This window comes from Rosa rugosa, chromosome 1 (genome assembly GCF_958449725.1).
Source record: "Rosa rugosa chromosome 1, drRosRugo1.1, whole genome shotgun sequence".
In the NCBI taxonomy this organism is placed as follows: domain Eukaryota; kingdom Viridiplantae; phylum Streptophyta; class Magnoliopsida; order Rosales; family Rosaceae; genus Rosa; species Rosa rugosa.
In genome coordinates, this window is record NC_084820.1 from 32,346,132 (window position 1) to 32,372,005 (window position 25,874).

General features: G+C 41.0%; 2 protein-coding genes and 1 long non-coding RNA gene across 6 annotated transcripts; all 3 read left to right on the plus strand.

The window, feature by feature from the left end:
• The first annotated feature begins 11,731 nt into the window (after positions 1–11,731).
• On the plus strand, positions 11,732–14,971 carry LOC133735555 (uncharacterized). Of its 4 annotated transcripts, none has more exons than XR_009859125.1 (5): positions 11,732–12,141; positions 12,220–13,131; positions 13,543–14,132; positions 14,320–14,376; positions 14,766–14,971. It is a non-coding gene; the product is annotated as an uncharacterized LOC133735555 (long non-coding RNA). The 4 variants fall into 4 exon arrangements; XR_009859133.1 differs by having other exon boundaries at positions 13,543–13,756; positions 13,890–14,376; XR_009859129.1 differs by having other exon boundaries at positions 13,543–13,756.
• Positions 14,972–20,294: 5,323 nt separating this feature from the next.
• On the plus strand, positions 20,295–22,439 carry LOC133726207 (uncharacterized). Its single transcript, XM_062153717.1, has one exon. It carries the CDS (start codon positions 20,295–20,297, stop codon positions 22,437–22,439), a length of 2,145 nt encoding a protein of 714 aa, XP_062009701.1.
• Positions 22,440–23,006: 567 nt separating this feature from the next.
• Positions 23,007–25,724, plus strand: LOC133726218 (uncharacterized). Its single transcript, XM_062153727.1, has one exon. The coding sequence runs from the start codon at positions 23,007–23,009 to the stop codon at positions 25,722–25,724; it is 2,718 nt and encodes a 905-aa protein (XP_062009711.1).
• The last annotated feature ends 150 nt before the right edge of the window (positions 25,725–25,874 follow it).

The window sequence follows — 25,874 nt, forward strand, 5'->3', positions numbered from 1 at the left end:
GATTTTGTGAAGATAATAAGGATTTTGTTTTCTATAAAAGTACTTTTTAGACATGTATATAATTTCTTTTACTTTCTATTGATTTATTGAAGACGAAAATTTTATTTGTTTTGACTCACGTCACAAATTCACGAGCCATATTTCAGTACAATATTGGCCTTGGATTTGGGGGCGTGACATTTGCAATGGTTGAAGCCATGGCATCCTCCTCCATAATCTCCATGAATTTCTGCACAAGATCGTCAAGTATATCAATAGAAAAACATGAATGAAAATCAACTAAAGGATACCTCATAGCTTCAAAGATGTTGAAGCCAACAACTTCTCCATCAAATTCCATTGTCAATGTGCCAGAATACATATCAATTTTGGTCCTAGCCATCCTCATGAAGGGACGACCTAGCAAAAGTGGCGTTGACTTGGGAGAGGGCTCTTCCATCTCTAAAACGTAGAAATCAGCTGGGAAGATGAGCTCACCAACCTGCACAAGTACATCCTCAACTAACCCCTTAGGGTATGCATTAGATCGATCAGCCAATTGAATAATAACATTATCATGTTTAAGTTCACCTAGACCTAGAGATTCATAAACATAATAAGGCATGACATTTATAGAAGCACCTAAGTCTAGCATGGCATTTTCGAATCTAGTAGTTCCAATAACACAAGGGATAGAAAAACTCCCTGGATCCTTACACTTTTCAGGCATTCTGCGTTGAAGCACAGCTGAGACATTCTCACTTACCTTCACAACCTCCTTCTCAGGTGTTTGCCTCCTTGTGGTACAAAGCTCCTTCAAGAATTTGGCATACTTAGGAATTTGCTTTATGGCCTCAAGGAGAGGGATGTTCACTTGCACTTTCTTGAAAGTTTCCAAGATGGCCTTTTCGGCTTCATTCTTCATGGACTTAGCAAATCTACTTGGGAAAGGCAAGGGAGAAGAAGATGGATTAGCCAAAACCGAATTGAAAGAGTTAGAAACATTACCTTGAATATCCGGTTTTGCATTAGAAGGGTGGGACGTCCTCAATTGGTCCTTAGCTGTGGCAGGGTCTTCCTCCTCCTCTAGAGTTGACGTTGGGACCTTCTTAGGAGGCTTTGAAGGGTCTACAAGGGTCTTACCACTCCTTGTAGTCACAGCCTTGGCTTGCTCAAAGTGAGGATTTGGGATGGTTCCACTTTACCTTGCTCATGAAACTTACCCATGAACTCCACAACTTGTCTCATTTGCTTCTTCATCTCAGCTACATCTGTGGATATAGTGTTGATTTGATTCCCATGATGAGTTTGACCTGCAATCAAAGCTTGAGTAGATTTAGTTAGTGCCTTGATCAATTCATTATTAGAAGAAGAAGAAGAAGAAGAAGCATTTGAATTAGAATTCGAATTGAAAAGAGTAGGGTTAGGAGCTTGAGGCTTTTGATAAAAGCCTTGAGGACGTTGTTGGAAGCCTTGAGGTGCATTTTAGATGTTGTCATTGTCCTTCCAAAGAAAATTAGGGTGGTCCCTCCATCTAGGGTTGTAGGTGTTTGAGAATAGATCATTCTTAGGACGTTGGTACCCTTGTTGAAAGCCTAGGGTGTTGACACCTTCAAAGTTACCTCCTTCCATAAGTTGAGGGCATTGATCCGAGACATGCCCTTGTATAGAGCACACTCCACACGCCATGACTTGTCCTTTCATTCCCTGAGACACAAGAGAAGTAAGTTTGTTAATTTTATCTTCCAATTGAGCCAAAGTACTTACCACATGAACCTTTTCACGTGTGTGGGTGGACTTAGAGCTTCCATATTGTTGTTGATTCGAGGCCCTATTATAAATCAACGACATTCCAGTAGCTGGCTCTTTGTCCACAAAAGAGCCTCTAGAAGCAGCATCAAGCATGTCTCTCTCCAAGTTAGTGAGCCCATCATAAAAGAAAGTGAGCAAGGTCTCATCCTTCATGCCATGTTGAGGACATTGAGTGATGAGAGACTTGAACCTTTCATAGTACTTTGCATAGGACTCATCTAACCCTTGTTGGATGCCACTTATCTTCTTCCTAAGCATGATGATGTGAGATGTAGGTAAATACTTCTCAAGAAACACCTTCATCATGTCCTCCCAAGATGCTATGCGTCCACTTGGCAACTCATAAAGCCATTTCTTTGCCTTGTCAGCTAAAGAAAAAGGGAAGGCTTTCAACTTCAAGATTTACTCATCAGCTCCTTGAGGCTTCATGCTTGTGCAAATGAACTGAAACTCCATTAAGTGTTGGTTGGGATATTCCATAGAGAGTCCATGGAATGTAGGAAGACGATGAAGTAGTCCAGACTTCAACTCAAAATCAGCTGTTGCCCCCTCAGCTACAGCAGGGTAGGTTATACAAGTGGGGACGCCACCTGGTGGAATGACGGATGTGGAGAGTTGCCTTATGGTGAGAGCCATTGGTGGTGGTGGTGGTAAAAGAAAGAGTTCACGAGGTGATGGGGGTGGCGTTTGGTGAGGTGATTGATCAGGTGAAGTGTTGGATGCTTCTGATTCACCCTCTATTCTGTTCCCTTCACTATCTATCTGAAGCTGACGAAATTGAACAGGTGTGGAGATTGGGACGTCAAAGATGTCTGAGTTCTGCTTGAGCCTTTCAATTCTCTCTTGAATAAGGTGAAGTGGCGTTTTAGGGTACTTGGGTGGTTCAGATGATCCAGACATTCATTGATCTAAAATAAAATAAAAGAATAAAGTTAGTAAGGAATAAACAAGACGTGGACCAAGGTACACACACTAAAAACGTCACATATATACATGTATACACAAGGCCAACAAAAATTACAGTGGTCAGTTACAATCTTTTACAATTTTTGAAGTAGCCAACTTCAATAAGAAATCGTTAATCAAGGTTTAGACTTGCGGTCCAAAGATTCTAATGTTCATACAATTCTCCGCTCCTTTATCTTTTGGTAACTCTTTTGGCACTGAGCCAGGTAGTAGAGGAACGATTTTGGCAGGGCTACTCCCACATAGTGGTTTAGGTCCTCGTGTAAGCACTCCTCGTATCGAATCAACCTAGACATCCTGTGTTACTAAGGTGCGCCTACTTGATAAAGGAGGTTGCTTGACAAGTATTAGTAAAAGAACTTTCACCTAGTCCGTTATGATTTTACAACTTCTTACCAAACCCAACTATTTTCGAAAATTGTCTAAGTGTTGACTTCAACAAGACATCATGAGTCAAGCTTTGGATGTGCAGCCCATGTCCTTGTCTACACACAAACTTCCTTTCAAATCCTTTGGGCAACCTTATTGAAATGGCCAGGTGGGAGAGGACGAGCACGAGAGGTAGAAACTATTTTGGCATAAGCTACTCCCAAATAGTGGTTTAGGCTCATTTCAATGCAATTCTGGATTCAAAACCCGTCATGAACGTTGTCCCCTTCCTAGACACCATCCCACATAGGCTATACTTACTTAGATAAGAAAAGAAATAAGTGTAAGACAATCTTCAAGTGTTAATAAAAGCCGCCATCAACCTTAAGAGACCTGATTCAGGTACTAGTAAGGGGTTTAGGCTAATATTAACAAAATAAACTTCACCTATTCCATCAAGATCCATGATCCCTTACCAAAATCAACCCTTAGTGGCGTTTTCATCACATAAAGATTTTTCAATCCCTGACAATGGCGCCAAAAATTGATACATTCTGAGCGAGTGCTAATTTAAACCCTGAAAAGAAACATTGTTAGTTTAGAATAAGCAGGATCGTTCAAACCAGGGATTGAGGGTACGTACATGCAACACACGAAATCAAACAAGAGAACACAACAATTGCACAAGAAAATTTGAAAGAACAACATGAATGCAACGAAATCAATATATATATAGACATACAATTTCTAATTAGAGAGAGAAATACAAGTTAGAATGAGTTTTGGAAATCCTACTCCTACTTATATACATTTCACAAGTCATACTCACATTAGGAATCCATATACAACAAGGATTACTAGTCATACACTAATTAGGAAACCAAATACACATAGGAAACAAAATCCCTAAATAATACCACCAAAAATCCCTAAAAAACACACAACAAATCCCTAAAAACCACCAAAACAATTCCTACAAAACACCAAGTATAATTCGGCCAAGATTAATTCCAACAACATTATTTTCGATTTCTTTAAGTATTTTCAGATTATATACTATGATATTTATGGGTTACATGCATACTAAAAATCCTAAATCGATTTTACATATTTACAAGAACACAAAACGTAAAGAACAAGGGGGATTTTAAGATTATATTCGAAATTTTCAATAACAAATAAAGAAAGAAAAATGTTTTTATTTACATAGGTGGGAAAAGAAGAATCTTTGCAAAACCATTCATCAAGAACAATTCAAGATTAATTCACTCATGCAATCTTTTCATCTTATTAGAAACCATGGAACGTTATAAACCAAGAAACGAAGATCAAAGCAACCAATGTCCCTTATTTTACTTTCCTTTACACAATTGATCAAGCAAAGCACTCAAACAATATATTTCAAAGACAAGTATCACACAATCAAAGCAATTTGTATTCTCATGTTTTCGAATCATTAAGAACAAGTGAAAGTTTGGTTAATAATCATTCAAATCCAAGTACTCAAAGCAAGTCAATTCAATGAATACATAATCTGATTTTGACTTATGTCCTAAGCCTTTACTACTCAATTGAATTAGGGTTACAAAGCATAAACCTAATTACTAGCTCCAATTACATGCAATCATTCTAAGTTTCGAACCAAAGAACAAGAACACATAAAAGATTTCAATCAAACAAAATCAGATCATCATTCCATGCATTCGGCCGCTAACAAGAATCAAGAACACATAAACGAATTAAACATTGAAAAGAACATCAAAATTGAATCCAAAAATCAGAATGTATACTCATGGTTTCAATTTTACACAAAAGAAATCAAAAGCAGAATTTCTATCTAAAAGAACACTAAACCGTGAAGAAAACATATGGAAGGTGGTATGAACAAACCTTAGTCACGTCCCAAAGATCCAAAGTCACTCCAAGGTGGTGGCACAAGGTGGAATTCACGGCAAGGATGGAGGATAGCACGGCTAGGAACTTGAAGATGTGAAAAACCTGGAAACTCAAGAGCACACAAGTGAGGAGTCGAAATTGTGGAGAATATGGTGAACCCCTTGACGTTAGAAACATGTTTCTTTATATAATGGAACGCCAAGAGCTATCCCAATTCGTTCGTACTTGAGTTCTCCTAAGTTGTGTTGATTCGGGATTTCCTTCTAATTTTATGATTGGTTGACACATCCCTTGACCAATAAAATAATTCTACATCATCAAAATAGCGTCACAACTCCTAATCCATGTCCTCTTTTCCTTTGTAGAAGTCTTGAAATCAAGAATAATGTAGAAAACTCTAGAAAATCACGGCAAAGTCAAATCCTTCTCAAATCCGAAATCCATTCTTCTTCTTGATTCCAAATCCGTGTCTACTTGGTGTTTGCACGGCATATGCCTTGCACATGACTCTCATGCCTCTTCTTGATGCTTCATGAATGTTCCAAGATATCTCCTAGCTTCCACAGGACTCCTAGTATGATCAGAACTCCATATGCAGTCAGGTTTCCTAGTCAAATACGAACTTCTTTCCCGATATGCTTCTACACTCTTCCGGAACCTTCTTGAGTAATCCTTATCCAACAGGGACTCCTTGTCACACTAGGTTTCCTTATCTGAGTAGAATTGGGTTTCCTTGTTCAAGTAGAACTCCTAGTCCAAGTCAGCTTCAGACTCCTACTCCAACTGGGATTCGTTTTCCTAGTCAAACTGGGAGAACTTCCATTTCTTCATTTCTCTTCATTTTTGCATCCCTTGTGCTTTCCTTAATCATTTTTAGACTTTGAGACTCCATTTTACCTATAAAAACACTAACTATGTTAAATTGAGGATTAATTCCAGATTACCCCCTTCAACTTTGGGGCAATCTTCATTTTAGTCCCTGTTTTTTTAATTTCATCAGCTATACCCTATATGCTTCCAAAATTAATCAACCGTGTCCAATTTTGTTAATTCCATCCAAAGATTCTGTCAACTGATGACGTGGCGGGAAGGAGGATGCAGAAACGGGTCCACAAGAAGGGCTAAAATGGACAATTTATATTTTTTTACCAACAAAAGTAAAAAAAAAAATCCTACTATTCAAATATAACTGCACTTTTTTCCCTCAAAAAAGCTTCATCTATTACATAATCAAATAAAAGGAAGAAAACTTCATCTTTTGTGGGTTAAACTGGGCATATGAACACTGCACTATTGTAATAACTAAAGATAGAGTTTAAAAAGTTGTAAAATAACACAACGTGCTTATCATTAATAATAGGAGTAATACTGACATTGTCTTAAGAATTAGCAGCCAATAAGATGCATTTCACTGTTTCGCATCAAAACAAAAAAAAGAAGAAGTTGGAAATAGTTGCTTTGTCCAGATTAGCTCTAATCATCATAACAAAAGATTAGACCCAACAACCTTGTGACACAGCACAAGGTTGCACAAAATAATGCAACATTTCATCAATCAATATAAAATAACCTAGCTTGCTAATCCCAGCCTCCTAGGTCTATTTTCATGCCTCCTTTCCAGCTCTAATCCTCTGTGATGATCTTGTTGGTGTTGAAGACTTTGCAGAGGTAGAAGCTTTACTGTTTGCTCTAGCAGCTTGTGTAGTGGCCGGTTGAAGCAGTGCTCGACTTTGTTGCTTTAGCAGTGGTTGAGCTGCTGCCTTATGTGTATCCCTCTTATTCTACAGTGAGACATTAAACCACAAATTAGAAACCTTGCATTTTCAGCAGCAACTACAATTTACAGAAACCACAATAACCAAAACATAGAATAATTCCAACACACAGTCCCAACAAATTACCTTCACCTTTTTTGCTTTCTGTATAACTTTGGCCCTAAGCTTATTGTTTGTCAGAGGAGGCTTTTTGGTACCCTTAGCCTACATTTAAAAGTACAGTTGTCAAATTACAGATATAACGCAAATTGAACCATAGAATGCAAACATATCCTGAACTTTAAATACCTTAGATTGATTAGTGGAGTCCTCTCCACTATCTAGCTTCCTCTTTTCGCTTATCTTCTCCTTAGGTGGCAAGTGCCTATGACAGGTCTTGACATTGTGCCCCAAAATCCCACATCTGCTGCACTTCAATGATTTCTGGACCCTTCCCAGCTTCGTTCCCTCAGTAGCTTTCTCTGAAGCATCCTTAATTCTCTTGGTTTTTGGCCTACTAGGCTGTCTGTTGTACTGAGGAGGAAGAATTGCAGCATCATTAGACCGTTCCCAAAGATCCATTCCATTTACAGGGCTGATGGTGTTTGAGTAAGTGGCCAAGTATGTCTTTGTCCACTAACACAAACATCACTAAGTATGAATCCTACTTTAATCACAATTTTGGTAAGTAATGAACACAAGAATACAAACTTTTCATAAAGAAACCCTACATCCCACCAACCCAGATTCAATATATACATATATAAACTAAAGTGCAGAGCCATTAACACAAACATCACTAATTATGAATCCTACTTTAATGACAATTTTGGTAAGTAGTGAACACAAGAATACAAACTTTTAATAAAGAAACCCTACATCCCACCAACCCAGATTCAATATATACATATATAAACCAAAGTGCAGAGCCGCTAACACAAACATCACCCAGACATAACTTGAAACCACCAAAATAATAAGCTCCTAAACCCTACATCTCGTTGTTCATCGAAACCCCCAAATGAAAATTTTTGAAATTCTCAAAACCCGACATTCAAAACCAAAGTTTTTAAATATGAAATCTTAAATCTCAACCCTTATCAACCAAGCTAAACCTCTAAACCATTAATCGATTTCTTACACAAAATTTGAGGTAAACCGAAACTCACCGTAATTGGGGATAGGGGTCATCATGGGCCGGGCTAGGGCCGGGCCGGGCCTAGTCAAAGTCAACAAAATTTAGGGCCGGGTAGGGTCGGGCCGGGGCTTAAATATGCTAACCCTTACCCGCCCGAAAAGCCCGATCTGTTAGGGCCGAAAGGGCCGGATCGGGCCGGCCCTCAAATAGGGCCGAAATGGGCCAAAAAGGGCCTTATTTTGTTTAACAAAAAAAAAAACATTATTTTTTTCTTCTCAAAATATGGCTTAATGGTATGTATTGGTGATAAAAGACTCATTGTTTTTTATTGAACATATTTTGTATTCATATAATACTTGTAACTTATAACATTTATTAATATTACTTAAGGTGGTTATATTCAATTAACTATCTATATAAATCTCCCAATATTAATTGTTGTGTAACAAAGAAAATAGAAAATAAAGAAAACAAAACTTATGAAATCAATTACAAAGAAAGAGATAAATTGCATATTATAGAAAAAAGAGAAACGTAATTAAAAAATAGAAAAAATAAAAAAAAATTATGGCTTATTCGGGCGGGCCAAAAATTTCGAAATGGAAATTGATCAATCTGACAATGCTCATGGAGGGTAACAAGCCTAATAAACTAGTTATACTACATTACAAGGCATATAAGGATTATGTGCGATCCAAAAATTTTGAAATGAAAATCGACCAATCTGAAAATTCTCATATGTTTATACAACATTGATAGGTATTGTGTAAAGAAATTAGACCGATCTTTCGTGAATAAGGCGTCCAACGTAGCGGTCAACGCTTTGCACAAGCAAACTTCCCTAAGGGGAGCAGCACCATGCACGGACAAACGTTGCGGAATTTTGACATCCGTAAGTAGACCCCCACCCATGAGAGTGTGGGAGCTGAAAGATCGAAAAAAGTGAATTGCCAAGGACCGGTTAAGAGCATATTTGTTTTATGTTCTATTTAGGGTATTGAGTTGACCGGCTAGATCGAGGTCCAACCGAAGGCGGAAATTGCTGAAATTTCTACCACTAACATATATTCATATGAAAACAACATCCAGCGGTTCATTTTAAAAAATTCCATTTCGTCCCCCATTTTCCTCATGGAGGGTAACAAGCCTAATAAATTAGTTATACTACATTACAAGGCATATAAGGATTATGTGCGATCCAAAAATTTTGAAATGAAAATCGACCAATCTGAAAATTCTCATATGTTTATACAACATTGATAGGTATTGTGTAAATAAATTAGGCCGATCTGCCGTGAATAAGGCGTCCAACGTAGCGGTCAACGCTTTGCACAAGCAAACTTCCCTAAGGGGAGCGGCACCATGCACGGACAAACGTTGCGGAATTTTGACATCTGTAAGTAGAACCCCTACCCATGAGAGTGTGGGAGCTGAAAGATCGAAAAAAGTGAATTTCCAAGGACCGGTTAAGAGTATATTTGTTTTATGTTCTATTTAGGGTATTGAGTTGACCTGGTAGATCGAGGTCCAACCGAAGGCAGAAATTTCTACCACTAACATATATTCATATGAAAACAACATCCAGCGGTTCATTTTAAAAAATTCCATTTCGTCCCCCATTTTGGTCATGGAGGGTAACCTCAATCATTTAAATGCAATGTATAAGTTATACAACTTTAGGAGGCAAATTGGTATAGACCAACATATTTGTAATAAATTTGAAATTTTTATCTTATATCTACGCACATCCATTGATGAAATATTTAAAAATGTGATGTAAAAAAATTAGCACGTTTTGCGGTTGTCACGCCATCGGTCAACCAAAAAAACATACAAGTGAATATGGTTGACCAAACCGATCGGGTTCGAAACTATGGTGAAATTGACTAAATTTTAACCACACGCATAATTTATTGTAATAATCACATCCAACGGTTGATTTTCTCATTTTCTTTGAATTGATAGAGGTTGCTCTTTGGAGTGTATGATATATAAATATAGATTTATAAAAAAATTAGTGTCCATTCTCTTTGGAGTGTATGATATAAAAATTAGATTTACATAAATTAATTGGGTTCAAATGTTCAATCTAATACCCATTCTCTAAAATAACATATTTCTTATTTCTTTTTATGTAAATATGTAATATAGAAAAATAAAAAAAATAATATATAAATTTTAGGGTAGGGCCGGGTAGGGCTTTTAGGGCCGGGCCGGGCTTGGCCCTAACGGGCTCAAACGGGCCGGGCCGTAGGGTAGGGCCGGGCTTCATTTGCATGACCCTTACCCTACCCTATTTGAGAAAGGGTAGGGCCGGCCCGCCCTAATGTAAGGGCCGGGTAGGGCTTCGGCCCTACGGGTCGGGCGGGCTTAGGGCGGGTTTAGGGCCTAAGGGCTAAATGATGAGGCCTAATTGGGGATTTCATCACCTCCTTCTTCCGTTCTCGGTACCCACTCTTCAATCTCATTACCAGCCATGTGCTTTCAACCTCGAACTAGAGATTGGGATAGGTAATCTGAAGATGGAGCTATAATGGAAGACGAAATCCAGGTTCAGTTAGGTTTTTAAATTTTCAGGACCGTAATGGATAGGAGTCGACAATTTAGACTGAATTAGTGGTAAGAGGAGCATAATGGATAGGAGTTTAGGTTTTTTGGGGATGGACGCAGTGTTGGAGGGGGGGGGGGTGAAAACTTTTCTGGGGATGCACGCCAAAAGGAGGGAAAATAGTCTAAAAGGGTATTTTCGACTTTCTGCATCCCCCTTCCTACCATGTCATCAGTTGACGGAATCTTTGGACGGAATTAACAAAATCGGACACGGTTGATTAATTTTGGAAGCATAGGGGTATAACTGATGAAATTAAAAGAATAGGGACTAAAATGAAGATTGTCCCAAAGTTGAAGTGGGTAATCTAAAATTAATCCTTAAATTGATCAAGTTAAAGGAAATAACTTAGCAAAATATAGGGTTTAAACATTATAAACGTCGCATTTTATGCTCCTGTCATTTATGGGCGCTCGTCTCCCACAATCAAGCACAAAATCAAAGTCTAGTCTCACACCCTAAACTTTGCCCTCGTAACTTGCTGGGTTCGAGAAAGAGATGACCACAGCATCTCTTAAATCTCTACTCGTAGCACAACTCGAACCTGTGAAGTAGTCCCACTCCACCATCATCAAAGGAAGGTGCAAGACATGTATACTTCCCAATACGTAGAGAGATCTCTATGACACTACACCAATATCGTAATCAGACAACACATATTAGACGACAGCAACAATTTTAACGTACTGTCGTCCCAAATCATCAGACGACAGCAAAAAAATTTCTGTCGTCTAAATTTTCAAATCCGACAACAGTTGTTACATTGCTACTGTAATTCAGACAATGGTTATTTTTTTGATGTTGTCTGAATCAATCAATTCAGACAACAGTTATTACATTGATGTTGTCCAAAGTTGGTTAACACAATGGTTGACAAAAGATGTTGTCTGATTGTTTTTAATCACACAACAGTTATTTTTTCTCTGTTGTGCAATTTATATTAATACAATGGTTGAAAAAGATGTTGTCTGATTGTTTTGATTCACACAACAGTTTTTAGTTGTCTATTGTGCCACTCTCTTTCAGACAATATACTTGAATTGATGTTGTTGAGTTTAGGGTTCAATATGCTGGCGCCCTAGAATTGGCTTTGACACTTGGCCAAATTTTCAATTTTCACTTCCCTCCATTCGATCAAATTTTACATTTCACCTGGAGTAGTATATAAAGGAAAGGGAACCCTAGCCTTTCCTCTTTTTCCCCTTCTTCCTCAGTTCCTCTCTCGGGCCACACACGCCTCTCTCTCTCTCTCTCTGTGTGTCACGTCGGAGAACTCGAGTTGCGCCAGTTGACTTTTGAACCCAGATTTCGTACCATCGGACGACCCTGTCGCTAGAGCTCTCAGCTCTTCGCCATGAAAACTTCCAAATGGAATCCACCATTTCTTTATCGTCTTCCTCTCTGCTCCTACCTTCGCCTTCCCTTGCTCCAAATCCCAAGCTTCATTTTTGCTCCGGCACCTCCACCATCCGAGCCTCAAATCCTGAACCTTCCTCCTTCCTTCTCTTTCCTGCCAAAACCGGCCAATCCGATCTCAAAGCTCGAACCATCAGCCGCAAGACGACAGCTTCGTCCTCGTAGACGTTCCTCACTTGACCGATTTCCTCCCAAACTTGCCGGTAATATTCAATTTTTCATAATTTTTGTACTAATTTATGAAGTTTAATTTTGAATGCTTTCTTCTTCTTCCTTTTCAGTCATATCTGAATCCATTGCAACAGAGCCAAGCTGTTTTCTCGAATTTCTTTGGACACCAAAACGCTCTGGTCCCAGATATTGTGGGCTTCCAATCTATTTTGGATACCTCAATCGATTTTGGCACCAATTTGATTTGGGCACCCCTACATCATCAATGTCACTGACATGCGCTGATAACCAACTCGAGAGGTCGGCAACAGCGAAACCACCTTATTTTATATTTTATTCAAAGTGATGCGGGAGCCAAGTTCATATTTTATTCAAGAAGTTTTTCCAGTTACTAAACACTATATAATTAAGAGGTTTGTTCTTCAGGGTGTAAGAAATGCAATTCACATATACAGTTTCAGGTTATTGTCTTTTGAATCTCTTCATGCCATGATGTTTGATGTATTAACTGTCATAACTCTTGTCTTTTAGAATTCTTAGATGCATTAATTTGGTTCTTTGAATGATTCACGTATCAATGGCTCTATGAAAAGAGCCAAGTTGTTAGCTTTGAAAGATAAGTTGATTGTGAAATTTCTTGATGGTTTCTTCTCGTGTGTGAAGCATGGGTTGACTTGGAGTGATTCCAAGGCACCTTTGGTGTGTTGTGGAAAGTTTCTGACTGTGAAGCTGGTAGTTACTATCCTTTCCTATGATTTATTCCTTTTTTACTACATCTTATCTGTGTACTTTGTTGATAGAGGGTCTAAGCCTGTCCTTTAAGGCACAAGGCGTTCAGTTCTTGAGTTGAGGCTAATTTGTCGTGCTTGATATATGCATTGATGACATTATGACAAATAACATTCATACTTCACATTAGTCTTTTGTTTTTTCCCCTAATGTCATCTTGTGTACAAGGCTATGTGGCTTCCTTGGTGCCCTCATGTTTCAAACTGGTGTAGCTGCAACATATCATAATTAATGTAAGTTTCTTCACTGGCCTATAGAACTATGGATTTGTTCTTTTCATTTTTTTTATAAACTTGTACAAAATATTTTGTTTTATGTTGCCATTTCCTTCATATACTGGGAGCTTCAAACCAAAAGGGATTTTATATTGCTAGTTGGGAGGAATTTATGCAACTTTTGTTAATAAAATTGATAAAATGTAGTTTAGTTGATAAAATTGCCCACTATGATTGTAGTTATATAGTGAAAGGAGAATATCAATTGGCAAGCTTTGTGGTTCTTAAACATTTTGTCTATAGGTGGACTAGTAAGCTCCACTATGTATTTGAATTGATGAAATGATCGACTGTAAATTAAATACATGATTAAGTATAGTACTAGTGTGAAAGGGGCATGATATGCAAGCTTTGTGGCTCTTCAAGCAGGTTGTTCATAGGGAATTGAGCAGGGCATGGTGACACCATCTCTTTTAGTCCAAGTGACGGAAATGAAAAGCATGGACATGGGTTTGCAAAGAAATCTGTTCCTTTGTTGACTGGGACAGCATATTGCATTTCATCGTGCAGCATGATATTGCTGAATAAAGTTGTTCTATCGAGTTACAACTTCAATGCAGGAGTTTCATTTATGTTTTATCAAGTATGTCACCTACTTTACCGCTCACTTAGTTCCTTTTCAACCACATTGAATCATGTGACATCTGTCTTATTATGAGTTTTACGATTAAAGTACCATCTTTGTTACGCGTCCTTCTGTTGTGTGTATTTTCTAGGTAGGCTGATAGTTTAGCGTTATCTCTTTTTTGATGATCATTATGCAAATCCACAAAGTTAGCCAACCACAATGGAATCAGATTCCATATGATTTCTGCAGAATTTGGTAAGTAATGTAATTGTTGTATTCTTGGGCTTCTCTAGAGTTGTTACTGTGGAAAAACTCAATTGGAAACTGATTAAGGTCTGGATCCCTGTTAATGTAATCTTCATCGACATATGCTTGTATCAGGCATGTATAGGTAAGTGGTGTGCTTCATTGTTTGCATTTTAGGTTATCTTTTTCATTTGGAGCTTATTATCTGTTCATGCCTGGAAATAAAAAGAAATAGAAGATGACAAATTCTGAAGAGAATATTGCTAATAAGATCCACAGTATATGTTCATTTGATTTGTGCATTAATATTCCTTATTTTGTGCATATTGCAGATCCTGATTTCCTATTTTATGAAGACATCGCATCATGAAGAGTATCTCTGTGTCAAGGTAAGGGCTTTTTGGTTCAGAAATACCAATGGAATGAAGGCCAATGGAATGAAGGCTTTAAATAACAAACATCTAATGTCCAAGTGGGCTGATGAAATGTCTAGCTAGTTACTAAAACTTTATTTTCTAATATGCATGCTTCACCCTGATCTGATTTTGCATTAATCCCCAAAACGTTAGAACCCAGATGCATTTAGTTAATATGACCATATATACAAAGGTTGGTAGTGAGGTCCAGCATGATTGATCTACTTGCTGGTATAGGGTCACTTTCTTGCTGCAGATCTCATATCAAGGCATCGGAATTGGTAGACATTTGTGTTTTCAATTTTGCTTGGCAGAAAGAATAATTGGATTTAGGAAATGACTGTTGATATGCCTTTGTTTAGGTGCGATGTTGGGAGATACAACAGAGTGGAGGAAATGTTGAACACTGGAATAGTGCCAAAGTAACCCTATGCAATCATTGGGAGATCAAGCTTGGAACACCCAACAAATTGTTTTCTTCTTTATCATCATGTAAAGCTTATGAAACTTGAAAGCTTGTTAAGCTAATGAAATAGATTAATGCTTTATGAAATTGTCTTTGTTGGATCTATTTGAGTTTATTTTATGTATCAAAGTTACTTTTAGTAAAATATCAGTCACTTTCATAACACTTTCAATTAAGTAAAAACAATTGTCCAAGGGAGTTAAACACAACTAAATGGATAAAAACTGTTGTTGGAGCCATTTCAGCATAACAAGACTCTACATCAAAACATTGTCCAATACAAACTCAAACAATAGGTTTTTAAGAAACATGAAGTATCAAATACAAACAGACAATGCTTTCTTCAATTTTCTGTTGTCTTATTTAAATCCAGGCAATAGAAAATAGCTAGTCATCTAATGTAGAAGCTTCATTCAGACAACAGTTTATTTACAAGACAATGTTTTCTGATTGTTCTTCACAAGTTTCTCTCTTCTAGCATCTGTTGTCTGAAATTTGCACAAGAGTTAAGATACTCATCGCTGTTGTTCTTTTTGGTGTTCAGACAATAGTCATGTAAGTCGTTGATGTTGTGCAAAATTTCCTCAGACGACAGTTACCTCCTATTGTCTGATTCACCCATCAGACGACATTGAGATAGACAACAGCAACGTGCCTTATCAGACGATAGTGAAAAACTGTCGTCTGATTCATTTTTTGGTGTAGTGTGAGGTGGGCGTATAAGAGGCATAGTACTTGAAGAAAAACCAACTAGACATATACCTTACACACTTGATGAGTACATCAGCTCCGAAGAGTAAATGATGGGGAACCGCTGCAGTCGGGCCATCACTCGAGAGGTACTGAGTAACATCAAGCATATAAGGTAACAGGATTGAAACAAGTCTACAGAATCTGACAACCTAATGCTCTGATACTAAGTTGACACGACCCGCCCCGGATTTCATGCAGATCACCCAGAAATCCGAGGTGGCCCTGCGGAGCTCACCTTAGGAGAAACTCTACCAAAAATTTGGTGGAACTTCTCTTAAAAGTGGACTACCTAAGACCTGTAGAAAAACAATTACACTTCTAAAACCAACACCATCGTCAACTCCTGGAGTCGCCCTACTTCCCGAATCACGACAAACTCCACAACACAACACAAATCTTAATTTAAAAAAATTTAGCCCACAACTTATCATAGAAATCTAATACACAAGATATAAAAGAAAAATAAAATAGAACGGTCAAGGATCAATAAATCCTACAATGCGGAAGGAATGACAACTATGCCTCGACTTAATGTACGCTCGACCTTAACTAATTTAGCCTGCAAACTGGCCATTTGAAATAGAAGGGCCCAGGGGAAAGTAATTGAAAAACGGGTTAGTGTGAGCGGACAAAAATAAATAAATAAATAAATAAGATAATTTAAATGATAAACTCTAATACTTTCCCACGTAATTAAACTTATAAAATTGCGATGCATGCAACGTTAAGAAAATATTTTCCTTTAAATCAGAAATCTCGTAAAATAATATCATGCCGCTGGTTAAGTAAAATCGGATTAGCCCCGCTAGTAAAAATAAAATAAAAGGGGAAGACAATAGCCATACGAATGAGCCTCCTAGGCTTGGGTGATAGCCTCCCCAAGCTAAAGTACTCCCATACTCTCGTATATACCCTTATGCCACTAAGGCGAATAGGATACTGAGCTTCAGGGTTACTGCCACAAAAGCAGCAACCTAGCACCACAAAGGCAGACGGGCTTCCGTGATCCAATCACGTCACCACAAAGGCAGACAACATGCTAGCATGATAAAATAATAGCCACAAGTATGACATAAGAAAAACATTCGAAAACCAGTAAATCCATAAATCCATAAAACTCATAAAGCTCCCCCAAAAGCTCGCAAATAAACGCACGAGTGTGGTTCCCAACCATACATGAAAAAACTCAAGAATAAATTATGTAAATTCAACGACGTAACCCACATGTCAAAATATTCTGAAATTAATAACAAATAAGCTAGATTAAATTATAAATTGTAAATCATAAACCACAACCCAAAACCAAAATCATCGCTAAAACATTCCCAATGCCAACATTGAAAGCCGATAAATAATCGAGAAATATAAACCCATCGAAAACCTATTTTTGAAAATCTTTCAGAAATTTCAAAATCGGCGAATAAAAATATAATAATTCGTCAAAACTCAACCTAAATAAAAATCCAAATAACAAACCAAAATCAAAATCCAAACTCAAATATGTTTTCGAACGCTAATCATAAGCTCAATGGATGATATGATAATTAAATAAATCGCTAATTTGAAAGAATATAAATGCATGCATCATTTAAAATCAAAGTCCACTCACAGTACGATTTAGCCGACCACACATACGGGTTTCTTTGTCGAGCAGTATCTCGATACGTCGCTTGGCCTATACACGATTATAACTTATAAATGACGATTCAAAAATAAATATGATCCTAAAACGAAACTCAAAAACCCCTCGCACAAATAATTCATCGAATATCCGAAATCACATCGGAATCAACCCAAACTTCCAGGGTTTCGCCAATTTAATTATTCTGACATCCTCAAATTACAACCCGGAAATTAAAAACTTTGGAACTTCTGATCAATCCTACGGAAAATTCTACAAAATGTTAACGTATGACATGCATACAATTGCCTTAAAAGTGGTAATTTGAGTCCTCAAAATAGTAATATTAGTCCTCAAAGTTGTAACATGAGTCCTTAAAGTGGTAAATTTTCTTAGTTACCACAAGAGTCCTCAAAATAGTAATATTAGTCCTCAAAGTGGTAACATGAGTCCTTAAAGTGGTAAATTTTCTTAGTTTACCATATGAGTCCTCAAAATGGTAATATTAGTCCTCAAAGTGGTAACATGAGTCCTTAAAGTGGTAAAAATAGTTGATGTATGAGAAATGTTAACATACCATAGCTTTACCCCAATCCTACAGTTCGCCGTATGGCTACCAAACTACATCCATAGGCTCGTAACGACGAGCCAAACCAAACATACCAAAGCCAGACACCCAGAACGGTCGGACGCTCCCCCACCACCAGTTCCAACCCCGAATTGGGTCACCAAATTACATCAATATGATCCACTCATCATCCCCAACAACTTTTTCAACTACAGCATTGATCAATTTTAAATGTATAGGGCAGAATTTACCTCGAACCCGAAATCTTCAAAATTGCTCAAATCTTCAATTCAATCGGCTCGAAGTGAATTGGAGCAAGAGAGTCGGTCGATTAGGACTGTGCAGGAAGGGGCTTAAAAGCTCCGGCAGTGGTGTGGTCGAAAACGATCGGAAAATGGAGATTTGGCCAGAAAATGAAAGACGCATCAGCAGGCGTTTGAGTTCGCTACACCTTTCACCGCCACCATCGTCGAACGTCACCGCCACTAAGAGGAAGAGAAAGTCAAGACAGTTCAGATTGGACTGGTTTCACGGCCAGAGGTTGCCGGAATTGCCGCATGCAAGGCTTAAAAGTTTCGCCAGTTTCTCTCTCTTCGATTTCCAGAAATGGAAATCACTAAAAATAGTAGTTTCCCTTTTGGGAAGCTTCCAATTATACTTAAAAGGAAACTCCCAAAAATTTCAAGATGGCCATTGACTTTAAACCTTTATAACTTTTTCGTTACAACTCTGATTTTAACGTACCGCATGTCCATGAACTTGGTTTAACTTGCTCTACAACTTTCTAAAATGATGTTTTCTCAAAAGGTGTACGAGGCAAAAAGTCAACTCTTGAAACCCCTCAAAAGTATGAAACAAAGGTAAAGAGTAAAAATAATTATCATTTACTTTCCAAATGACCAGTAAACGGGTCAATTTGGATATAGGGCATAACAAGTTTCATTCCTAATCCAAATTTATGACATTTAACGATGTTCATGGCTATGAGATAGGTTGTTTTCTGCCATCAGTTTTTTTTTTCAATACCTTATCAAAAGCTATAAAGTTATAGATACCTCATACCTATGTCATTATTGGTTACCTATTCTAGTGGAGTGATATTTAGTGCCATGGCTATGAGGTAAGTTGTTTTACACTATGAGTTTTTTTCAATACCTTATCAGAAGGTATATAGTTTTAGATATAATTAAAAGAATATCTTCTCTCTAACTTCTCTCTCTCTCTCTCTCTCTCTCTCTCTCTCTCTCTCTCTCCTAGAGAAACCCTATACGCTGGTTTTTTTTTTTTTTTTTTGATTGAGAAATCTTATGACTTTCAAGTTCTAAAACTTTAATGCGTACTGGTTTTTTTTTTAAAAAAAATCTTATGCTATTAGTTTCATTGGTTACCTACTTTATGTTTTTTACTTTTAAAAAAAAAAAAAAAAACCAGTAGGCATTAAAGTTTTAGAACTTGAAAGTCATATGATTTCTCAATAAAAAAAAAACAAAACCAGCGTTTAGGGTTTCTCTAGGGGGGAGAGAGAGAGAGAGAGAGAAGTTAGAGAGAAGATATTCTTTTAATTATATCTAAAACTCTCTGTTCTAAAACTTGGCCGCCCAGCCCGCCTAGGCGACGCTTATGCGCTGGGCGGTGAGTGACCGCCTCGATTAATGGCTAGGCGTTAATGTTGGGTGGCCTGATATTGGGAGGGCGAGTAGGCGGCCTAGGCGGGTGATTAGGCGCTAGGCGGAAAATGCTAGGCGGTTGGGTTTAGGGTGCGGTGGTCGTATTCCGGGTAGACCCAGGAGGTCAGATATGGAAACACGCGCAGAGAGGCGGTCTGGGAGTGAAGATACTGAGATGGGTTTGATGGGTAGATATGAGAGGAGGGTGGATGGCATAGCAGCTTTGAAGAGATTTGAAGGATTTCAAAGATGGGAGCTTTCTTGTTTCAATGGCCAAAGCTTTTTGGATCTGTGGGGGTGGTCAACAAATCTGACCCTACAATCAAGGCAATTAAAGAGAAGTAATGGCAGCAGTAAATACAACAGTTAATGTAGCCGTAACAGCGACGATAAATGCGACATTCAGTATGATAATCATGGCCGCCAATAAGTGACGGTTATTGCAAGAATAAATATGGTCTTAATGGCGGTGTGTCGCTCAAGTTACCACAACTTGCTGTGCAAGTTTACTTGCAGTCCACGCCGAAATACATCTATAAATAGGCGGCTCGACGTCGAGGTAAAGCATCAAATTCCAATTCACTCTACTCCACTACTAAGAAACATACTGACTTAGGCATCGGAGAGTTTTCTGCAGGTACCCCCCCTCCTCGAGCCAACAGTCAAACTTTGAGTCAACGCTCGAGGGAAGCTTCTCGATTGTTCCCGGTCAGCTCCCGCGCCAGTCCGCATTCATTGGTGAGTCAAACTCCTCTACGGAATTTTTCGACACCAACAAGTGGCGCCGTCTGTGGGAACCACTTTTCCCTAAAAGTGATGGCGGGAGCTGCTCCTGATGGGATTCCATTTTTGTCACTGAGGACTGGTAGTGACGAAAGTCCTCCCCACCAGCCGCTAAATGGGTCCATCCCGAGCCCCATTGGCGACCTGAACTTGCCTCCAGCTGACGAGACGCAGAGGCTGAGGCAGGAACTCGAGCAATTTCGGAAGGAAAAGCGGGACCGCGAGGCCCGTCGTCGACGAAGATTGGAAAGGTTCCTACAACTCGACAGTGATTCGTCGGACGACGACGCCATCGGCGATCTCCATCAAGCCAACAACGTAACAGCAAACGCAGGCGCCAGCGGCGTTATCGGGGGAATCTCTGGCGGACCCCTCGTCGAAGGGGTGGGAGGCACGTCGAATGGGGGACAGAACGGCGGAGCCGGACTAGACCAATCCAAGAGGGCGCGTAACGAATCATGGCGCGGGAAAATGGAAAAAATGATTGATGCCTGCAGGCGCACCGGCCCAAGAGAGTTAGCGGCGGAAATCGCAAGGGACGTCGGTAAATCTCCGTTTTCCGACGACATTCTAAATACGGCAAAGCCCCGCCGATTTACCACGCCGGTATTCCACAAATACGACGGAACGACCGATCCGGTGGACCATATCAAAGGATACAAACAACAGATGTCCATCGAGACAACCGACGAGAAATTAATGTGCAAGATCTTCCCTTCCAGTCTCACGGGGCCGGCGTCGACATGGTTCCAAGATCTCAAGCCGCATTCTATACCGGATTTCGACACATTGAGCCGCGCTTTCATTTCACAATACTTCTGCAATCGCAAGCAAAAGAAGGATATGGCGACTCTGTTCAGTACCAAACAAAAGCCGGGGGAAAAGGTAGGGAAATTTTTTGAAAGGTTTAAAGCTGAAATGCGCCATGTGAATTGTGATCCCCAATTCGCTGCGATCGCCTTCCGGGAGGGGTTGCTCTTGGGGACGCCATTGTATGAAAGTCTACTGCGTGATCCGCCAAAGGACATGGATGACATCATCACAAGGGTTGAGGGAGAGATCAGAATTGAAAGAGCCAAAGAAGCACGCGAGGCTCGACACGTCAGAGTCGTTACCTCCGGTGAAGACAGAAGGCAAAATCGAGGCAACTACCCCGACGGGAGGCCAGATAACCGACGCCAATACGAGGCAAAACCTCGAGCCCGTCAACCTAAGGAATGGTTCACCCTAAGCCCTACGGCCATATTCAGAAAGCACCAACACGAAGGGCTCTTCACGAAACCCCCACCTCAACCGGAGTCAAGAGACGCGTTCGAACGGGCCAAGTACTGCCCCCTCCATGAGGCGTTCGGGCACGGGTTGCCTAAATGCGAGGCGTTGCGGCCAGCCATCTCAGAGTTGATAAAGACAGGGAAGTTACGTGAATACCAATCCGACGACCAGGCCAATGGTGGTAGGGCAACAGACAGGGTTGAAAGCAAAACCTCGAAACAGGGCACGGAACCAATCATCAGAGAAATATTGGCCATTCATGGAGCCCCTTATACTGCTGTGGAGGAGGAAGTGCGCTTGAGGTCGGAAACCCGCCAGGCGGAGAAAATTCGAAGAGTATGCCAGATCACGGGCAGCCCCTCGGCGGGGCAAAGCGCGTCCCCCACACCAGTAATTAGCTTCTCCGCGGCAGATACAGTTGGTATCCAGTTTCCCCACCGGGACGCCTTGATCGTGTCTACCCAAATCGCGGACGCCCTCGTGCGGCGGATAATGGTTGACGCCGGGAGCAGCGCCGACGTCATATTCTGGGAAGCGTTTGAGCAGCTCGGATTAGACAAAACACTTATCCATCCCAGCAGAGCCCCGTTGACGGCCTTTGAAGGCTCTGAAACATGGCCGGTGGGCGAGATTTCACTACCAGTGACGACGGGAGGGAAAACTGTGGAGGTCGATTTCGTCATTGTCAAGAAGCCATCGGCCTACAACGTCATTCTAGGCCGGGATTGGCACCATAGGATGGGAGCCGAGGCTTCGACTAGGTGTCAGGTACTTAAATTTATTTCCAACGACGGCCAGCAGGTGATATCGGTTAGAGGCGATCAGCTGCTCTCCAAAAAACTGTATGCCATGGAAATCAAGCGCTCTCCGCCGTCGAATAAAGGTGAGGAGGGCCCATCGGCATAGCAATCAACAGAGGACCTACCAGAAGATGAGGAGCTTGAACCCGAACCTGAACCGGCTACCACTGAGCCGCTTCGGGAGGAAGCCCTCGACGCTGCCGGCGAAAGGAAGGTTCTGGTAGGCACCCTCCAAACTGAAGAGGAACGAGATCGCTTATTGCAATTCCTGCGCGAAAATCAAGACGTGTTCGCATGGTCACATAAGGATATGCCAGGAATTGACCCGGGTATTGCATGTCACAAGTTAAAAATAGACCCAAGCTTCAAACCTTACAGGCAACGTCAACGACGTTTTGCCCCTGAGAGGAACAAGATTATCAGCGACGAGATCGACCGCCTCCTCGAGGTAGGCTTTATACGGGAAGTTTGGTGCCCAACTTGGATCTCGAACGTGGTTGTCGTAAGAAAGAAGAACGGAAAATGGCGTGTATGCGTGGATTATTCGAACCTAAACAAGGCATGCCCTAAAGATTGTTATCCGCTCCCAAAAATTGACCAACTCGTGAACGCCACTGCCGGGTGCGAGCGTTTATCTTTCTTGGACGCGTACTCAGGTTATAACCAGATACCTATGGCCCCAGAAGATCAAGAGAAAACAGCGTTCATTTCAGAACGAGGCCTGTATTGCTACACGGTCATGCCGTTTGGCCTCACCAATGCCGGCGCGACCTATCAGAGGCTCGTCAACCGAATGTTCAAAGATTTACTTGGCAAGACCATGGAGGTTTACATTGATGACATGGTGGTTAAAAGCAAACATCGGAAAGATCATATAGAGCATCTAAGGGAAGCGTTCGAGATATTAAGGCGGTACGGCATGAGGCTCAATCCGACCAAATGCGCGTTTGGGGTATCATCTGGACAGTTTTTGGGACATCTTGTGAGTAAAAGAGGGATCGAGCCAAATCCGGAGAAGGTAGAAGCCATCGTGCAAATGCGCGACCCAGAGACGAAAGAGGATATACAAGTGTTAACCGGTCGCATCGCCGCGTTGAGTCGCTTTATATCTCGACTAACTGACCGATGTAAACCCTTCTTCCGCGCATTAAAAAATAAGCATGCCAATTTTTGGGGCCCAGAGCAGTCTGAAGCGTTAGCTAATTTGAAAAAATACTTATCCGGCAGACAATTTCTCTCTGTACCTCGCAGCGGCGAGCCCCTCTGCATATACTTGGCAATATCAGATGTGGCAACCAGCGCCGCCTTGTTCAGGGAAGAGGGATATCGGCAGGAACCCATCGCATATACGAGCCGCAGCCTCCTAGATGCTGAAACAAGGTATTCTCCGTCCGAAAAGGTAATCCTCGCCCTGGTTACGGCAAAAAGGAAGTTGCGACAGTACTTCGAGGGGCATAGCATCACGGTATACACCAATTTGCCAATTCGCGCCATCCTGTCAAAACCAGACACATCCGGAAGAATGGCCAAATGGGCAATCGAGCTAAGTGAATTTGACATTACATATAAGCCGAGGTCGGCACTCAAGGGTCAGGCGTTAGCAGATTTCTTGGTCGAGTGCCATTTCCCAGCACCGATCCCCGAGGTTTCATGGCAAGACCCATCCTGGGAGATGCACGTCGACGGCGCATCCAATTTCTCAGGAGCAGGGGCAGGCATTTTACTTCAAAGTTCCGAGGATGTCCAAATCGAGTGCGCGATTCATCTCGATTTTCCGGCATCAAACAACGTGGCTGAATATGAAGCTTTGGTGATAGGTTTAACTCTGGCGAAGAAACTACGAATCCAACGCTTGCAGGTATATTCCGACTCGCAACTAGTTGTTGGATTGTCTAATGATGACTACGCCGCCAAGGACGAACGAATGTCCAGATATCAGGACATGGTTCGAGATTTGATGCGCGGATTCGAACAACTTTCACTGGTCAAAGTACCTCGCGAGAAGAATTCCCGCGCAGACGAGTTAGCAAAAGCCGCTTCAGGTTGCACGGAGGTCATCAACATCGTCAAGATCGAGGTACTCGAAGGACCAAGCATTAAAGGTAACAAGCCGCGACGACAGGTCATGGCGGTCGAGTCAATTCCGAACGACTGGAGAGGACTAATTGTCAATTACCTTGAATTTGGCATACAGCCAGACGATCCAATTGAGGCCAGAAAGCTCAGGATGAAGGCTGCACGATACCTAGTTGTCGAAGACGAACTTTTTAGGCGCTCATTTTCCGGACCCCACCTTAGATGCTTGGGACCTTCTCAGGCAAGACTCGTCCTCGAAGAAATTCACGAAGGGTCGTGCGGGGCGCACCTCGGCGGCAGGACCCTCGCACATAAGGTACTCTCTCAAGGATACTATTGGCCATATCTCTCGCGGGAAGCCGAACAATATGCCAAGAAATGTCAGCAATGCCAACGCCACGCGCCGGTAAGCCATTCACCTGCCGAAGAGCTTCACTCATTAGCTGGCCCATGGCCTTTCGCTAGATGGGGAATGGATATAGTTGGTCCCTTACCAACGGCACCCGGCGGCCTCAAGTACGCGCTGCTTGCTACGGACTATCACACGAAATGGGTCGAAGCAGATTCATATGCCACGATTACGGGGGAGACAGTGGCGACATTCACATGGCGGAACATCATATGTCGATTCGGCATCCCGCGATATATCATATGCGACAACGGAACGCAATTTAATAACCAGAAGTTTAGAACTTTCTGTAACCGACATGGGATTACGTTGCGTTTTTCTTCCAGGAGTTACCCACAAGGTAATGGCCAAGCCGAAATAACGAACCGTACCATTTTCGACGGAGTCAAGCGGCGACTAGAGCGCCAAAGAGGCAAATGGAGCGAGGAGTTGCAACATGTTCTCTGGGCTTATCGAACCTCTCGCCGGAAGCCAACCGACGAGACTCCGTATGCCTTGACTTATGGAATGGAGGCTGTCATCCCTACCGAAATCATTCTCCCTACAGTCAGGACTCTTACTGTTGAAAGGGGAAATAACGAGGAGCAAATAGCACGGCACCTGGATCTTCTTGACGAAAGGCGGGAAGCCGCTGCCATTCACCTTGCCAATTATCAGAATCAAGTGGCACGATATTTCAACAAAGGTGTTCGGCCACGTGTGTTCCGGGTGGGAGAGCTTGTTCTGAAAAGAGTGGTCGAGGATATCAAAGATCACGGCGCGGGAAAATTTAAACCTGTTTGGGAAGGGCCTTACGAGATAACGGAAGTCTACAGCAAGGGAGCATATCGACTCCGGAATGTAGGCACTAGACGTGCGCTACCCCGCCCGTGGAATGCTATCTATTTGAAAAAATATTACAGTTAAGGTGGGCCACGGACGGAGGTGGCGACACGGGTAACGTAGTTTCCTTCCTTCCTCTTGTTGTATTCCAAATGCTGTTAACGATTTTTCGTTCCTGATTGTATTTATGGCCATTGGCCGGAGTAATGCGATGTCGTTTGTTTCCACTTGCGT

What these genes read in the sequence shown, in the direction of transcription:
- LOC133726207 (XM_062153717.1), top strand. Translation starts at nt 20,295, where the DNA reads ATGGCGGGAGCTGCTCCTGATGGGATTCCATTTTTGTCACTGAGGACT.
- LOC133726218 (XM_062153727.1), top strand. Translation starts at nt 23,007, where the DNA reads ATGGCCCCAGAAGATCAAGAGAAAACAGCGTTCATTTCAGAACGAGGC.